Source organism: Ictidomys tridecemlineatus, chromosome 6 (assembly GCF_052094955.1).
Source record: "Ictidomys tridecemlineatus isolate mIctTri1 chromosome 6, mIctTri1.hap1, whole genome shotgun sequence".
NCBI classification, from domain to species: Eukaryota; Metazoa; Chordata; class Mammalia; order Rodentia; family Sciuridae; genus Ictidomys; species Ictidomys tridecemlineatus.
In genome coordinates this window covers 97,374,240-97,390,884 of record NC_135482.1, presented here as the reverse complement: position 1 = coordinate 97,390,884, position 16,645 = coordinate 97,374,240, and the positions used below count along the sequence as shown (strand labels likewise).

At 34.0% G+C, this 16,645-nt stretch overlaps 1 protein-coding gene across 4 annotated transcripts; it reads right to left on the bottom strand.

Moving 5' to 3' along the window:
• Positions 1–385: 385 nt before the first annotated feature.
• Positions 386–10,495, bottom strand: Clec7a (C-type lectin domain containing 7A). 4 transcript variants are annotated; one of them, XM_078015252.1, is made up of 6 exons: positions 10,300–10,488; positions 8,734–8,832; positions 7,584–7,721; positions 6,355–6,506; positions 1,452–1,570; positions 386–1,168 (listed from the first exon to the last, which is right to left on the bottom strand). In XM_078015252.1, the coding sequence occupies exons 1-6, from the start codon at positions 10,391–10,393 to the stop codon at positions 1,036–1,038; spliced, it is 735 nt and encodes a 244-aa protein (XP_077871378.1). In that variant the 5' UTR covers positions 10,394–10,488; the 3' UTR covers positions 386–1,035. The 4 variants fall into 4 exon arrangements, with proteins under 4 accessions (XP_077871378.1, XP_077871380.1, XP_077871379.1 ...); XM_078015254.1 differs by lacking the exon at positions 1,452–1,570 and having other exon boundaries at positions 10,300–10,495; XM_078015253.1 differs by lacking the exon at positions 7,584–7,721 and having other exon boundaries at positions 10,300–10,489.
• Positions 10,496–16,645: the final 6,150 nt, after the last annotated feature.

Genomic DNA, 16,645 nt, shown 5'->3' with positions numbered 1-16,645 from the left:
ATTTAAAAGAAAATAAATAAATCATCACATGATGAAATATAATTACATTCCAATAATATTTTACAGTGATAAGGTACAGATTGCAAAACAGTACATTATAAAAATAATATAATGTACCTTTTCTCCAACATATTAATATTTCTGCCAATAAGATTGGTTACTTTTGTATTTGTTATCAGATATTATTTATTTTTTGATTTATAATATTTTAAAAGGAGAAAGTTTTCCTAAAGACCATCTTCCCTCCATTTTCACATTATACAGGATGCTATTAGTCAAAGCTACGGATGGCATACTCTATGGATTATTTAGTTGCAGTTGCTGGTTTTTAGTTATGATGATCATAATTATTCTCATGTTAAGAAAAATAACAAGATACCTCTGATTATAGTGAAGATTTTTTTCCATTTCTTTATTTAGTAATTCAGAACTACATTTTACTTTCTACGCAAGCATGATATACTGGTAGAAGTTGAGGAACAAATTAAGGAAACACACAATGACACTCCTTTGGTACTTTAAAATGCATATATATGTATATATACATATATATATTTAGTTGTATTTGGACATAATACCTTTATTTAATTTATGTATTTTTATATAGTGCTGAAGATGGAACCCAGCATCTCACATGTGCTAGTTGAGTGCTCTACCACTGAGCCACAACCCCAGCCCTCATTGGAACTTTTTGAGGATAAAAAAAAATAATAATAACATTCTGGTAGAGCCAAGAATGAAGATTTCTTTGAAATCACCAAGGACTTGTGGCTTAGCAATGGTAGAACAAAAATTCAAGCTTAGCTGCCCTGACTCCATGAGTAGGACTGTGTTCACTAGCATAAGATTGGCCTCCCTATGGAGCTGACAAGTACAGCAATCACAGCCTCTATATCCTATTTCTCCGCTGAGATTTAAGTTGGCCATGCACTTTTAACATTTTCAGCATCTATGTATACCTCAAATATCACTCTTCTGTTTTTGCCATCCATACAGTCTCATATACTTATCTCCTTTGATTACTTCTCCGCCCCCTTACTCCGACAGCTTCTTCTCACAGATACTGAATGAGGTTACATAACAGTATTGGTCATAAACAGTGGACATATGAATCCATCCACAATTGTGAAGTATATTTTCCTGGGTATCTGTGCTTCTGATTTGAAACCTGGTAAAGTACAATACAATGACATAATTAAAACAAATGTAAGGAATACCCTCTACCTATAGGAGCCAAGGAAACACCTGAGTTGGTAGCGCCAGACAACTATTTTTTTTGATTCTGCAGTCCTCTTTTCTTCCTGTCTTTTCTGGCTCACTTTTTCACTCCCCCCCCCAACCATTGTGATCCTCTCTCTTTATAAAACATGGCCGGTAAATCAGGTTAACTGCATGACTTACTTTCATCTCTGTGAGAAAGTGGATGATGCCTTTTCTTTTCAGATACTTACAAATTAGAAGAGAAGGTGGATCCGTCCTCCCAGTGCCATGGTTCTTCACTCTGATGGCGAGAGAGCCCTATCCAAAATGCGTGATCAGGTTGGGAAGACACTTGGCTTTCTATAAAATCCTGGAATGAAACAGAAATGCAAATATACAGAAAGAGAAAATATAGATTTTGGGGAAAAAAAAGAACTGATTAAATCCCTTTGGTGAAGAATGCATGCATAAGATGACAAGGACCTAGAGAGAAATTCCAATATTATTATTCCATTGAACTTCTCAAAGTGTTTATTTTATTTAGAGTCACTTTAACATTTAATTTCCCATAAAAATACATTCATCATTCATGATTTCAATAAATAATAGATTCAAAATGTCAATGAAAACTGCATCCATTCAATATACTAGGCAAAGCTTATCCAAGAATGATAAGTTTAGTAGGCAATTTTCATGGTAGATATGACCCTATTATTTCCATAAATTGAAACTAATCTTTTCAAGAAATGCTTCTCAGAAGACCCAGATAAATAAAATAAAATTTGAGATTTCAAAGGAGACTTTACATCGGATACTACAGAAATTCAAGGAATCATTAGAGATTATTTTGAAAAGCTACATGCTAACAAATTGGAAGGTCTAGAATAAATTTATGGACATTGGTGGCCTACCAAAATTGAATCCAAAACATAGAAAATATGAATAGACCACCGACAACATAATAAGCATAATAAGAAGTCTACCTACAAAGAAAAGCCCAGGACTGGATGTCTTTACTGCTAAATTCAACCAAACCTACTTACTTAATATATTTATTTAGCAGTAATGAGGATTCAATCCAGGAGCACTCTACCACTAAACTACATCACCTGTCTTTTTTTTTTTTTGTCTTTTTTTTGAGGCAGGATCTTACTAAGTGACCCAAGTTGGCTTCAAACTTGCAATCCTCCTGCCTCAGTTTCCTGAGTCACTGGAATTACAGGCATGTTCTGCCTTGCCCAGTGTAACCACACTTTTAAAGAATAACACTAATGCTTTTAAAACTATTCCATAGAATTAAAAGGAAGAGAACACTTCCAAACTCACCCTAAAGAGGCTAAAATCTAACAATGTTTCACACACACACACACACACACAAAAAAAAAAAGAAATCTAGACCAATATCTCTGATGAACACACATGCAAAAATTCTCAACAAAATACTATCACATTGAATTCAACTGCATATCAAAAAGATTATTCACCATGATCAACTTAGTTTCATTCCAGGGATGCAAACATGGTTCACCATATACAAATAAATAAATGTAATATATCACATAAAAATAATTCAAAATAAAAACCATGATTACTACTGTGGATTTTGAAAAAGCATTTGATAAAATTCAACATTTCTTAAGGATAAAAGACCTGAACACATGAGATACTGGAAGATCATACCTCCATGGCATAAAGTCTAATACATAACAAACACATAGCCAATACAATATTGAATGAGGAGAACCTCGAAGCATTTCCTCTAAGATCAGGAACAGGAGGAGGTTGTCCACCTTGACCACTCTTACTCAATAGAGTACTAGAAATTGTAGCCAGAACGATGAGAAAAAAAGAGAAAATACATACAAAGGAAAGGAGAAAGTCAAATTATCCCTGTTTGCAGATGATATGATTTCTATACACAGAAAAACCTAGACTCCCCCAAAAGACTCAGATAAATGAATTCAATAAGGTAGCAGGATACAAAATCAACTTACAAAAATCAATAGCTTTTCTATATACCAATAATGAATTTGCTAAGAAAATTGTCATGAAATTTCATTCACGGTTCTCATAGAAAACTAAATACCTAGAAATAAGTTTAACTAAGGAAGTGAAAGATGACTATGATGAAAATTAAAAAATACTGAAGAATGAAATCAAAGAAAACACTAAAAAATGTAAAGACACTTCATGTTCATAGATTGGAGGAATTATTATTGTCAAGATGTCATACACTGAAAGCAATCTACAGATTCAGTGCACTATCCATCAAACTATCAATGACATTCTTCACAGAACTAGAGAAAAAAATTCCAAAATTTATATTGAAGCAAAAAAAAAAATCTCCCAAATATCCAAAGCAATCTTGAGTATAAGGAGAGAAGCTAGAGGCATCATAACATCTGATTGCAGGACAGACCACAGAGTCAGTAAAAACAGCAGCATGCTATGGCACCAGAAATTAATCCACATACCTACAGCCAAATGTTACAGTTTGGATGTGAAGTGTCCCCCAGAGTTCGTGTGTTAGACAACACAAGAAGGTTTGGAGAAAATTGACTGGATTATAGCATTGGTATAATCTGTGAGCCAATCCCTGATGGGATAAACTGAGTGGTAACTGAAGGCAGGTAGGGTATGGCTGGAGAAGATGGGTCACTGGGGGCATGGCATATATTTTGAGTATATATTTTGTAACTGGAGAGTAGAGTCTCTCTATCTGCTTCTGATGGTAAGCTGCTTTCCTCTGCCATACTCTTCTGCCATGAGTCTCAAGGAATGAAGCTGGCCCTCCATGGACTAAGACCTCTAAAACCATGAGCACCTAAATAAACTTTTCCTCCTTTAAAATTGTTCAGGTCAGGTTCTATAGTCAAAACAGCAGAAAGCTGACTAAAACACTAACTATTCCCATCAAAAGTGCCAGAAACACTATGGAGAAAGTACAGCCTCTTTAATACACAATACTGGGAAAACTGGATATCCACATGTGAAAGATTGAAACTAAACCCCTATCTCTACCCTGTACAAAAATCAACTCAGAATGGATCAAAGACCTTACTGTAAGACCTGAAACTTCCAGAAGAAAACATGGAGGAACTACTTCAAGATATCAGTAGCGGTAGTGATATTCTACATAGGACTCCAAAAGCTCAGAAAACAAAAGCAAAAAAAATGATAAATAAAATGACATTCAACTAAACAGTCTTCTGCACAGCCAATTAAAAAAAAACAACAACATCAACAACAACAACAACAAAAAGCTATCCATAGTTAAAAGACAGACTACACAATGGGAGAAAATATTTGTCATGGATTCATGTGACAGAGGGTTATCTGGAATATACAAAGAACTCAAAAACTTAACAAAAATCAAGTTATCTATTTTAAAATTGGACAGATAATCTGAACAAAAACTTCTCAAAAGAAATACAAATTACTTCAAACTATATGAAAAAAAAGGCTTAATATCATTAGCCATCCAGGATATGCAAATCAAAGGCTATAAAGGACACATCTCACCCCAGTAAGAATGGCTATTATCGAAAAATAAAAATAACAAGTAATGATGAAGTGATAGGAAAAAAGGAACCCTTATACACTGTTGGTAGGAATGCAAATTACTACAGCTTCTATGAAAAACAGTATGAAGAGTCCTCAAAAAGCTAAAAATAAAACTTCTGTATTAAACAGTTATTCCGCTCCTGGGTGTATAGCTGAAGGAAATGAAATCAGCTTACAAAGGAAATACCTACATGTCCATGTTTATTGCAGAATTATTCATAAGATATATGATTATAAGATATAATTATAATCAAGTATATAAGATATAGAATTAGCCTAGGTCCCATCAACAGATGAATGGATAAAAACATATGGTATAGATATACAATGGAGTATCAGTCAACTATAAAGAAAAATGAAATCCTGTCATTTGCAACATGTGGAAAGAAATAAAAGACATCATACTAAGCAAGATAAATCAAACAGAAAAACAAATATTGTCCATTCCCTCTCATGCACAGAAACACAAACAGAAAAGAAGGACTGTGAGCACAAGAGGGATTACTGAGAATGGCAAGGGTAAGAGGATGATGGATGAAAATGATCAATGCACAACATATCCATAAATGGAAGTATCACAGTGAATACATTAATTTGGATAATTAATATGTGTTAACAATTAGAATCATAAACATTAACTTAAAAGGGAAAAAAGAAATGCTTCTCGGAATTGGATAATGCCTTGAAATTAATTTAGTGCCATTTCAGATTTTATGAATAAATAATCTGTGGTTCACTGAAAATATATGAATTGCTGACAAATACAAGATGATTTATCATCAATTACAGATTGAGCTAATACCCACACAGATTTATAGTACAATGCTCTTACTTTACCATGTACCTACTTTCATTAGCAACTATTGGGATTGGCATTACAGAAACAAAAAAAAAAAAGGAAAATAGTGAAAATAGGTGTAGAGGTTATGGATAACTTTAGATTTATAAGGTAGAAAGTTTCCTATTAATTCCTTTTCATAACTCATCTGAGTTCTACCTTTCATTCATGACAAGATTGTCTCCCTTTTACTTTAAAATCTCTTATGTGTACAAAGATATCTCTAAACTCCTATATTATTTATTATTGATATCAGATATTGATTTCTTAACAACTATTGTTTTTTTCTTAATGAATTAAATAAGCTCAGTAATACACATTTATTACTTTTTAAACTTTTTTTGCCTTTTCTAGTATATTGCAAAGCGCAGATGAGTTATAAATATATATTATCATTGTTGCTATTTTCCTTGAAAGTCATGATGATGGGGAAATTTTTCTGTTTTCTCCACTAAATTTAGAAATTGAAATGCAAACCCACGAAAATTAATAGAGGACTGATTGTTGTAGTAATTAAAACATGGAATGTATTTGAAAAGATTTATTTTAAAGTGAAACATGATTGTTTTATATTAATTCATTTTTTAAAGCATATAATATGTAATTTACATGCTTAATGAATGCTAATATTACAACTATGAAGAATTCTGAAAGTAAGTTTCACACAAGAAAAAGGATTATTACCTGGATTCTCTCTCTGTTTTCGTGTTTCGTAAAGACTACTGATAATTACAGCTGAAGTCTACACTTACCAATTCACTTGAGCTGTCTATCTTCAGGAGATGAGAGCCCAGCTGAGAGCATCGGATCTTACTACTTTGCCAGGAATTTAGTGACATGCTAAATAGATAACAGCTCTTCTCATGTATGATCCACTCAGGGGGACATGGGCTAGAAAAGAGTCCTGAAAATAAAAGATAGTAAGTACCATGAAGCTCATAATACACCAACTCCTTTTTCTAATGCAAACACAATTTATCTCATGAATACTTAATCAATGAACTGCCATTAACATCTTTCATTTTCAATTCAAACCTATAAGGATATGATTTTATAGAATCCGTTCAAATCCTCTCATTCATTTAAAATTTAGAAATTATCTGAAAAACTATATACAATGTTTCAGAGAGTTAACCATCCTTTCCTTTTGTCTTCTTTTAATTCAAATTTAGCCCAGAACTCCCTTTCTCTCTTTCAACCCCCCCTATAATAAATGCACTCAAAGTCAATCATTAGGATTCATAGTAATTTCATGTGATTTAATTATTTTATGATGTGAAACCCATTTTAAATTGTTGCTTTCCAAAGTGGAAAAGCATAAGGGCAATTATTTACATTTCAGAATATCTACATTGTGTATTATCAGCTGTTTGATAAGAGAGTCAGGAAGTATGAGTCCAGAGATTGGAAATTGAACTGAAAATGTAGTCATCGTCGATTATGATGCAATTAAAAATAAAGGGCATCTATGTATAAAATTGTAATGAAGTCATATGGTTAAAGGCAAACACATTTAATCAGTTTTCAGGAATATATTATTAGTGTTAATACTTTTGTATTTTTTAACATAGTGCCTTATTTCTTGCCAACATTTTTGCTCTTTTACTTTTCCTTGCCATTCTTCTGTCCTGATATCCTATTTCCTCTTTTAATGGTATCTCTTTAAATATATCATTTCCCTAAGGAGGAGCGAACATATTTTTTCTTTCACATCAGTTATACAATCTTCTGAAGGTCTAAACATATAGCCAGTGATAAATCAGTTACTGATTTAAAAAAAAAAAAGTTCAACATGGAAGTGTTCATACAAATGGGTATTAATGAAATAACTTTATTGCTTTATTATAGATCTGACAGTGATGCATTATACTGAGATAGTACTGATCAGTACTATCTCATCTTCCACCTACCCCAGGCTTAGCACCAAAAAATTAACCATCTTGAATCAAGGATTTCATTAAAGCTTTAACTCTGCCCTTGCCTGTGGTTTTGAGAGTCTTGGTAGGAGCCACATTCTCTTCTAAAGATGATTTTGTGGGTTGACCGTGATTCTCTTTATTTCTTAATGTAAAGTTCTCTTTTTCCAATGGGTCGCTGCCTGAATTGGATCTCCTAAATGCTTTATATTCCAAGAACAATAATAGTAACAGAAAAAAAAACAAGTTATTCTGCTATATTTGAAAATTAAAATTCTGAAACTCAAATTTTATTGAAATATAAAGGGATAGGTCTTTGATGACAAATAGATGCTTTATTGTTAGTGGAATGGTAAAGTGATATATTTGATTGATAGATGAAATAGGAAAAAACAAATAACTTCTATAAAAAAGAAGTGAGAAAGAAAAATGAAACAGATACAGAGGAAAGAGATGACAGATCAGCTAGAGGCAAATTACATAGTGTCAATTGAAACCATGAGAGATTTGAAACAGTAATAAATCTTCTATTTTTTGTCTATTATGGATCAATGAGAGCTCCTGGAGAACCTGCTCAGCACCTATAACATAAAATGTACTCAGTAGAATTGACTAATTAAGAAACACCATGAAGACTCTCTGAAGGAATAATAATACTTTATTGGTAACAGAATTCCTGAGATATAAAATCTAAGAAAATCTATTCATCCATCACTAAGTATCTGCTTAGAATGCATTAAGTGCCTCAGGCAATTCCTGGTACATTCAAAGGAGTTTATATTAATGATCAGATATAAAACAAGTCCCATCAATCATGAGACTCATTAAAATAGCATATAATCCCTTCAGTGAATTTTTTTCATTAGAAAGATAACATCATATTGTATTTCCTTCTCCAGCTCCACAGATTTCCTTCCATTAAATTTATCCTTCAAATTTCACAGTTTTCAAACCAGCTATTCCAGGGTGATATATTTTTTTTAGACAGAACTTCTAAATTTCTAATCAACACCCCACTAACTTATGATCCTGTAAAAGTAGAATAATCTCCCATTCTCTTACTTCCTTATAAGTGAAATGGGAATTAATAGCAACAACTCAATATGGTGGATGTGCAGACTAAATTAGATCATATATGCCAAGTCATTAAAAGAATGCCTAGCACACATTAAATACTGCCTGTGACTATTGCAAACCTCACCGCCTAGTACTCACCCAGGACACCCAGGACTACAGCTATCACCAGTGTTATCAAGCAGATAACACTGATTGTCACAGCAATCAGCCGCCAAGGAGGAGAAGCCTTCTGATCACCTAAGGAGCCAGAGGGAGCAGAAATTGAATGAAGAGTATGATGGAGGACAGAATGCTTTAATCCCACAGTTCATTAAACTCCTGGCAAACTCGTAAGAGAATCATTTATTACTGATGCCTACATAATCTAGACATTTAGAGTGAGTTTCCATTTGTCCCCATCTTTAGGATACTTCTTCAGTTGTTGGAACTGAAACTGTCCATAGGTCTTGATACTGCTCAGGTCCCTGAAATCCCACTCATTCTTAGAGGAAACAGCTTAATATAGGGAACCTAGCCCTGATGACCAAGGATAACTTTCTTTCTCATTTATTTGATGAATGACTTAGGCATATTATTTTCCCTTTTATTTTTCATTTATCTTTGAAATTGAGATAACAATACCTCACAGGATTCTTGTGGGAAATAAATGACCTAAAATATGTAGAAGCACTTCCTTTAGCAAGCACATACAGGTCTCTTGTTACTTGTCCACACACACACACACACACACACACACACATAAACATATTGCCTAACTATCTCTTCCCTCATCCAAATTTTCTGCTCTTTGTCACAAGTTGCATAAAAAAAGAATTTCATAAGTGGTGATGAGAGGAAAATAGCTGACCAGTGTGAATACCAGAAAGCAGAAGAAAACAAAATCTGATGTCAAAACCCATGAATTGTCTTTCTTGAAGATAACAGGGAACTGATTTTGTATTGACATCAACACACCAAAAACATCTCTCTGCTTCTCACTGGTAAGAGCAATTCATAGAACTGTCAAACAGGAGACTCATTAGGGAACTAAAGCCACTCATTTTGTAAAAAGACAGATCCTTTAATGTCCTTCTCAATATTTCCTTTCATTTGCATTTTTGTTTAGATTCATGTCCATAGGAACTTTTTATCTAATATATGTTTTCCTTCCCTGATATTCCAAGAACTCCCTTCAATCTCTTATCACAAAAAAAAAAAATCAGTTTTGAAATTTTAAACCCTACAACTTCCAACTTCCCTCTGGTCTTCACCATAAAATTGTAAGTTTTAGTTTTGTCATGTGTCTCTCATCTTTCCATTCTTCTCTTTCTAGTCTCCTATTTTCTGATGTTGTTCATAAGCATTTCTTTAGGATTCCTGGACCTCCCTCCTTCAATTGATTCTTTTCTATCAAACCAGGAACAAGTAAATCTTTTGAAATCCTTCAGCTTTGTGTAGCTTCACACTTAACTTTCAACTCCCCAGTGATGAAATATCTTTTGTTTAGAACAAACAAATTTCATTTTCTTCCATCAAACAAATTTATTTAGATATAAGAATTAATCCCTGAATACCTACCATGAAAGAGCCTTAATGAATTTTTAAGTTATTTGCAGTGACTTCTAAAAATCTTTAAAAACATATCAATGAGTCTCAAATTTTCCCTACTTTTAGTATTTTAGTCTATGAGAATGAGAGCACTAAAGTCAAAAGGAAAAAAAATACCTTTCACAGGTCTTCTGGTGATGCCTCTAGAGGTGAAGTCTAATTGAGTATACCCATCTTCGTCCAAATTTTCTAAATCAGAGCGAAATTCCATTGTTTTATATGTTCTCTAAAAAGACACTGCATTAGATAGTTATTTCCTTTTGCCTCTCCAAATGACTGTCCATGGGCAAAAGAGGATCTATAAGTCAAATCATGTGGTGTAAGCATTATTGAGGTTTAACAAGTTGAGATTTACTTCTCCACATACCCAAAAGCAGGAAATGAAAATTCTGCTGTAGTAATTTCCTGTTTTTACCTTTAAGTTTTATTTCTGGGTCTAAAAACTTCAATGAAATTAAAAAGCCACGTAATATCTATGTCCTTGTTTCAGATCAAGTACAAGACAAATGCATGAAGGCTTATGCCACCTTCATGATTCTCAAAACTGAGTTTGACGCCCTTAATTGACTTGGCCTATGTAAACTATTAAATAATTTGATACCTTGGATTTACTATCATTTTGTTATAAATGTACATATGTGCACTTATTCATGTATTTTTTCACCCAGCAAACACTTATTAAATGTCCAAGGTTCCATTCAGTAGAAGCTGGAGATCAAAGGAAAAATGGTGAAGAAGTTCATTGCCTAGTGGAGAAAACGTATAGATAAGGATAAGAATGATGCCATGGGGAGGTGCATTATTGTAACAAGAGAATTCTCTTTGGGATTCATCAGAGATGAAAAATACAAGGCAGTAAATATTCAGTGAGCACTGACTATGTTCTAAGTACTGAATATCACATATGCTTTCCTATTCAATCTTAGCATTCCAAAAACTCTATGTAGTATTATAATTCCTATTTTCAATGGAAGAAAATGAGACATTAAAAATGTAGTTCTTTGCTGGGGCTTAAGAAGCTAATTTTAAAAATTTGAGCAAAGACTTGAACCAGATGCTTTTGCTGCAAAACTCATGATCTTGTTGGCTATCCTACACTACCTTCTTTCCTCATTCAGTACCTTAATATTGCCAAGTAATTGCTTATGGAGCATTCTGGGATTGAAATATTATCATAATTTTCTATGTTTTTTCCCTTTCCAAATTTCCATTGTAATTCTCAAAATCAATCAAATGAACACATTCATCATTGCTGCCAACTTAAGCACCCAACCCACGCACCAGACTGAAATGAGCAAAATTTAGGGGACAGACAGTTGACTACAGATCAACAAAGCCAGACTTTAAAGTGATGAGGACAGATTTCAGTAATACTATCTCATCAAGGAAGAGGGAACTGAACTGAACTTCCCTAAAATAAGTCTGAAGACTTTTGAATGACTTAAGTGTACTAAGGAAAAGGCATTGGGGTGAAACTCAGTGTGACTAGGGTTTGTTAATTAACATTTATTCAGAGGAGAAAAAAATCTCTTCTGTCTTTATGATATGAGGTAGTGGTGCAAGTTGAAGCAATGTGCCCACCATCTAAATTGGCCCTTATTGTCCCAGAGTGACTGGGAGAGAGAGAGTAAGAATTATCTTCCTGAATACTGAATACATTTCAAAGAAACAGATGCTTGAAAATACTGTTCTGTGTGGTAGATTTACATCAGAAAAGGCAGAAAACAAATTTAGTATTGCAAGTCTTCTAAAATAACTGTCATAAGAAAAGACTCAGGGGCTATCTGTCTATCACCAAATTTTAAATAGAAGGAAAAGTAAATTCTCCTTAGCATAAAGAGAGCTTCCTCAAGAAAGCTAAAAGGAGTCATCTTGTGAACAAGGCTGGAAGTCATGCTAAAGCTGTTCACATCTCTTGATGCAGAGGTTTGGGGAAAGATGATATACCCAGGACCCTGTAGTTCTCACTGTCAAACTCTAATCAAAATCTGAGAGAGCTCATTGGAGAATAAATAAATGAATTTCTCCTCCTTGCCCAGTCTACCACAGAAGTCTTGCCAACTTCTTGCAGACCTGTTGCAAAGTAGTAGTGTGTAAGTCAATATTCACCAATTGTCCAAGTCAGTAACATAGTCTTTGGCAAACAGAGTGATTCAGGACATCCTACTCCAAAATGTGGCTTGTTGGCCTTTGAGAAAACAGTAGAAGCAGGACAATCACTCTCAACTTGGTTTTGATCTTCTCCTTGATATGGACCATAAAATTTGACAGGTACTCTTTCAAAATCCAGAGAATTGGAACATCCTTATTTCTGAAGACAGAAACACCAAGAGATTCTAAACAAACAGTCCTTGCTAAGTACCCCTCACAGTTTTTTATCATTAGATCATATTCTGTTTGTCCAATGTGGGGGGAGAAAAAATATTACCTTTTCTTCACTCATCAAAAAATTCATTTTACAACAAAATAAATGAGTTAAAAGCATACTAGTTTTTTTTAAAAAAAAAAAAAGAGTGAGAGAATTTTAATATTTATTTTTTAGTTCTCGGAGGACACAACATCTTTGTTTGTATGTGGTGCTGAGGATCGAACCCTGGCCACACGCATGCCAAGCAAGCGTGCTACCGCTTGAGCCACATCCCCAGCCCACATACTAGTTTTAAATGACACGAGAGCCTTCCAAAATGAAAACCCACAGACACAAGCAAACTGTGATTTTTATGGATAGTGATGCAAAAGTTTGATTGAAAGGCAAGAGGGTAGCAGCTAATGGTAATAGACTGAGGAGAGATCAGAATTTCCTCTTTGTTCAGATTTTTTTCTGTCTTTTTATGACATTCTCTACTTCTGGGTATAGGGAAGGTCACTGTCAACTGTGGGTCTTCAGGGGAGAAGGGGAAGGAGAAGTTAAGAAAGTGACAGTCTAGAATCTATAGGCTGCATCAGGTAGGAAAAAAAGGGAGAATTTTACTTTCTATGTAACCAAGGAGAGGGGAGGCAGGCAAGATCTGCCTGCTTCTGTAGTTTTCTTGATTTCCCTCTATCTTAAAATATTCAGTATGCCAGGGTACCATAATTTAGTTATGACCTTGACACCAATTGTATTTCCCAATGACTGTCTACTCTTTAACAAATATAAACATAAAAATACAAGGATTTCCTTGCTTCTTTGGATCTTCTTTTTCTTATGAAGTCTCTTTTGACACATAAAACATATTAAATGGAAGTATGTGATTTTCCTTTATTAATCAGTCTTTTGTTACAGGTGCCTCAGCCATAAATTTAGTCATGAGCGAGGGGGGAAAAAAAGACCTTTCCTCTCCTACAATGAGTACTAGGAATAAGACAATGGATATAAATTGACTCAAGGAAGAAGGACCAGCTTACTAAATACAACCAGAGAGCAGTAATGACAGACCACCTTTCAAGCAGTAATAAATAGCTTTTTCTTACTATCAATTCAGACCCCCCAAAGGAAAGACTTTATCTGCACAATGACTCTATGAACATAAACTTTCATCTTATCTTTTTTTCCTTCATTTTTTTCTTTTTCTTCTTTTTATTTTATCTTATTTATTTGTTGGTCTTTTTTTGTCTAAGATAAAACAATCCAAGAGTAATCGTAAAAATAGTTTGCAAACTAAAAAAAAAAAATTGGTAATTCAAGATAATGTATGGGAGAGAAGATGTATTCAGAGAAAAATACGCTTCATTAAATACTAATGTAAGAGGGACTGGGGATGTGGCTTAGTAGAAGACCTTTTCTAGGCATGCATGAGATAAGTGAGGCTCTGGGTTGGATCCTAACACTGGGGGGTGGGGGGCACTAACGTCAGCAACAGATGAAAAACAAACCAACCTAACCAAGAACAAGAACAACAAAATTCCAAACAATAATAATAATTATCTAATTTATATAATCAGTATAACATGAAGAATAATGATACCAGAGAGTTAAAAGACTTGCCTGTGTTATTCATTGATGCATGCTAACAGTCTAGGATTGTTTCTGATTCATCATAGGTTATCAATAATATGTTGAGTCAATGTATAAATTACTGCATTTTTACAATTATATGCATTTTTATAGATATTAAAGAAATACTTTTTATTAGTTGCTCATGACAATACAATGATCTTGACATATCATAAGTTTGATTCAAATGAGATATGAATTCTCATTTTTCCATGTGTACAGGTTGCAGGATCACATTGGTTATACATCCATGTGTATACATACAGCAATGCTAGTGTCTATTGAAATACTTTTTAAAAGTAAATTATCATTATTCATGCTGATAATTATCTGATTAAAAGTTAATCATCTGTATTTGGTATAAAAAAATTAAAATAGTATATAAGCAATATATGTCTCCATATATTATAACCTGGAATCTATTGTTCATTACAACCAATTCTAGTTTATAAACTTCAAATAATAACCACACAGCTGGGCCTGGTGATATAGGTCTATAATTCCTAATCCCAGGCACTCAGGAGACTGAGGCAGGAGGATTGCAAGTTTGAGGCCACCGGACAATTGAGTGAGATCCTGTCTCAATCAAATAAAAATGGCTAGGATGTAGCTCAGTGGTAGAACTCTTGCCCGGCATGCATGGGTCCCTGGGTTTCAACCGTAAGACTTAGAACAAGGGGTGAGGGGTAGGAGAGGTGGCTAAGCATTCTGACTTTACAGATATTCTGAATACAATGTCTAGTACAATGTCTTAATCATCTCCTGTCTATTGGAAAAAAAAGATAAGAAAACAAGCAATTTTACTTCTTATGAGAGTCATCCCACTACCCTTCAATAGATGATGGATTAAAAAAATGTGGCATATATACAAAATAGAATTTTACTCAGCAATGAAAGAGAATAAAATCATGGCATTTGCAGGCAAATGGATGGAGTTAGAGAAGATAATGCTAGGTGAAGTTAGCCAATCCCCAAAAAAACAAATGCCAAATGTTTTCTTTGATATAAGGAGGTTGATTCATAATGGGATAGGAAGAGGGAGCATGAGAGGAATAGATGAACTCTAGATAGGGCAGAGGGGTTGAAGGGGAAGAGAGAGAGCATGGGGTTATTAATGATGGTGTAATGCGATGATCATTATTGTCCAAAGTACATCTATGAAGACACAAATTGGTGTGAATATACTGTGTGTACAACCAAAGATATGAAAAATAGTGCTCTATATATGTAATAAAAATTGTAATGCATTCTGCTGTCATATATAAGTAAAAAATAAAGAAATAAAAAGCTAATCTGCACAGTAAAGAGGGTATGTGGCACCCAGCACCCAGTACTCTGCTCACCAATGCTGTGTAGGATTAAAGGTGCTGATAACAGAGGAGCCACCATTTGACTAAGCTCTTCTGTTGCAGAGCCTTGAGAGACATTCAGAGGCTCCTTAGCCACCACTTTCAGCCAGAAAAACAGGCTGTAGCTCTGCACCCTATGCACTTGGTATTTAGACAATATTCCCAGACTCAGTGAAGGTCAGCCTCTTGGAGTCCCTGATCTAGGCAGGGAGAGAAGAGCTCAGGATGGTCAAGGGTCCTCTCTTGTCTATCTTGGGCCCTTCCCATCTCAGAAGCACAAGGTCGATGGCTATGTGAAAGTAATCTGTCTACGGCATTCTTTTCATGAATAATTTCTGAGAATCTTCACTACATACAAGTGACATTAACCCCCTTATCTCACGGAAGAGTAATGGGTGATTTGAAAAAAAAAAAAAAAAGTCTTCCCACTTAACAACCAGTAATTTCAATTTCTTTTTTTTTAATTTTATATATTCCCTGCAATCTGTACACGTGGAAAAATAAGAATTCAAACCCCATTTGAATCAAATGTATGATATGTCAAGATCATTGTATTGTATTGAGCAACCAATAAAAACAAAAAAGAGGTAGAGACACAAGACCGCTGTTTCCCTATGTTCTCTACTATATAAGGATACAACCAGAAGACAGTGGTTTGCAAACAGGAAGAGAGCATTCACCAGAAAGATATGTTGGCTCCTTGGTCTTGAAATCTCAGCTTCCAAAGCTATGAGGAATCAATGTTGCTAAATCACCCAGTGAATGGCCCAAGGTAACAAAGATAGATTTACCCATGTTGATTTATCTTCACAGTAAGTGTTCAGTGATTATCCTATCTTAAATCTCTCCACCCTACAAACTCTTTTCTCTTTCTGCCTTATTTTCTCCATAAAATTTACCATAAACAATTTTTCTCATATTTTTCATATTTTTTTCAGCTTTCTATTTCTCTCCATTAAAATATAAGCTTTAGTAAGATGGAAATTTTATTTTTTTTGTTCAAGTAATTTCAATTTCTAGTCCCACATTACCACTGAGTTGTCTTTAAATTTAAAAAAATGGTAAATATTTTTTTAATTAGTAGTAATTAATTATTTTAAAATTTATATTTTTTTCAATTGACAAATAATAATTACAT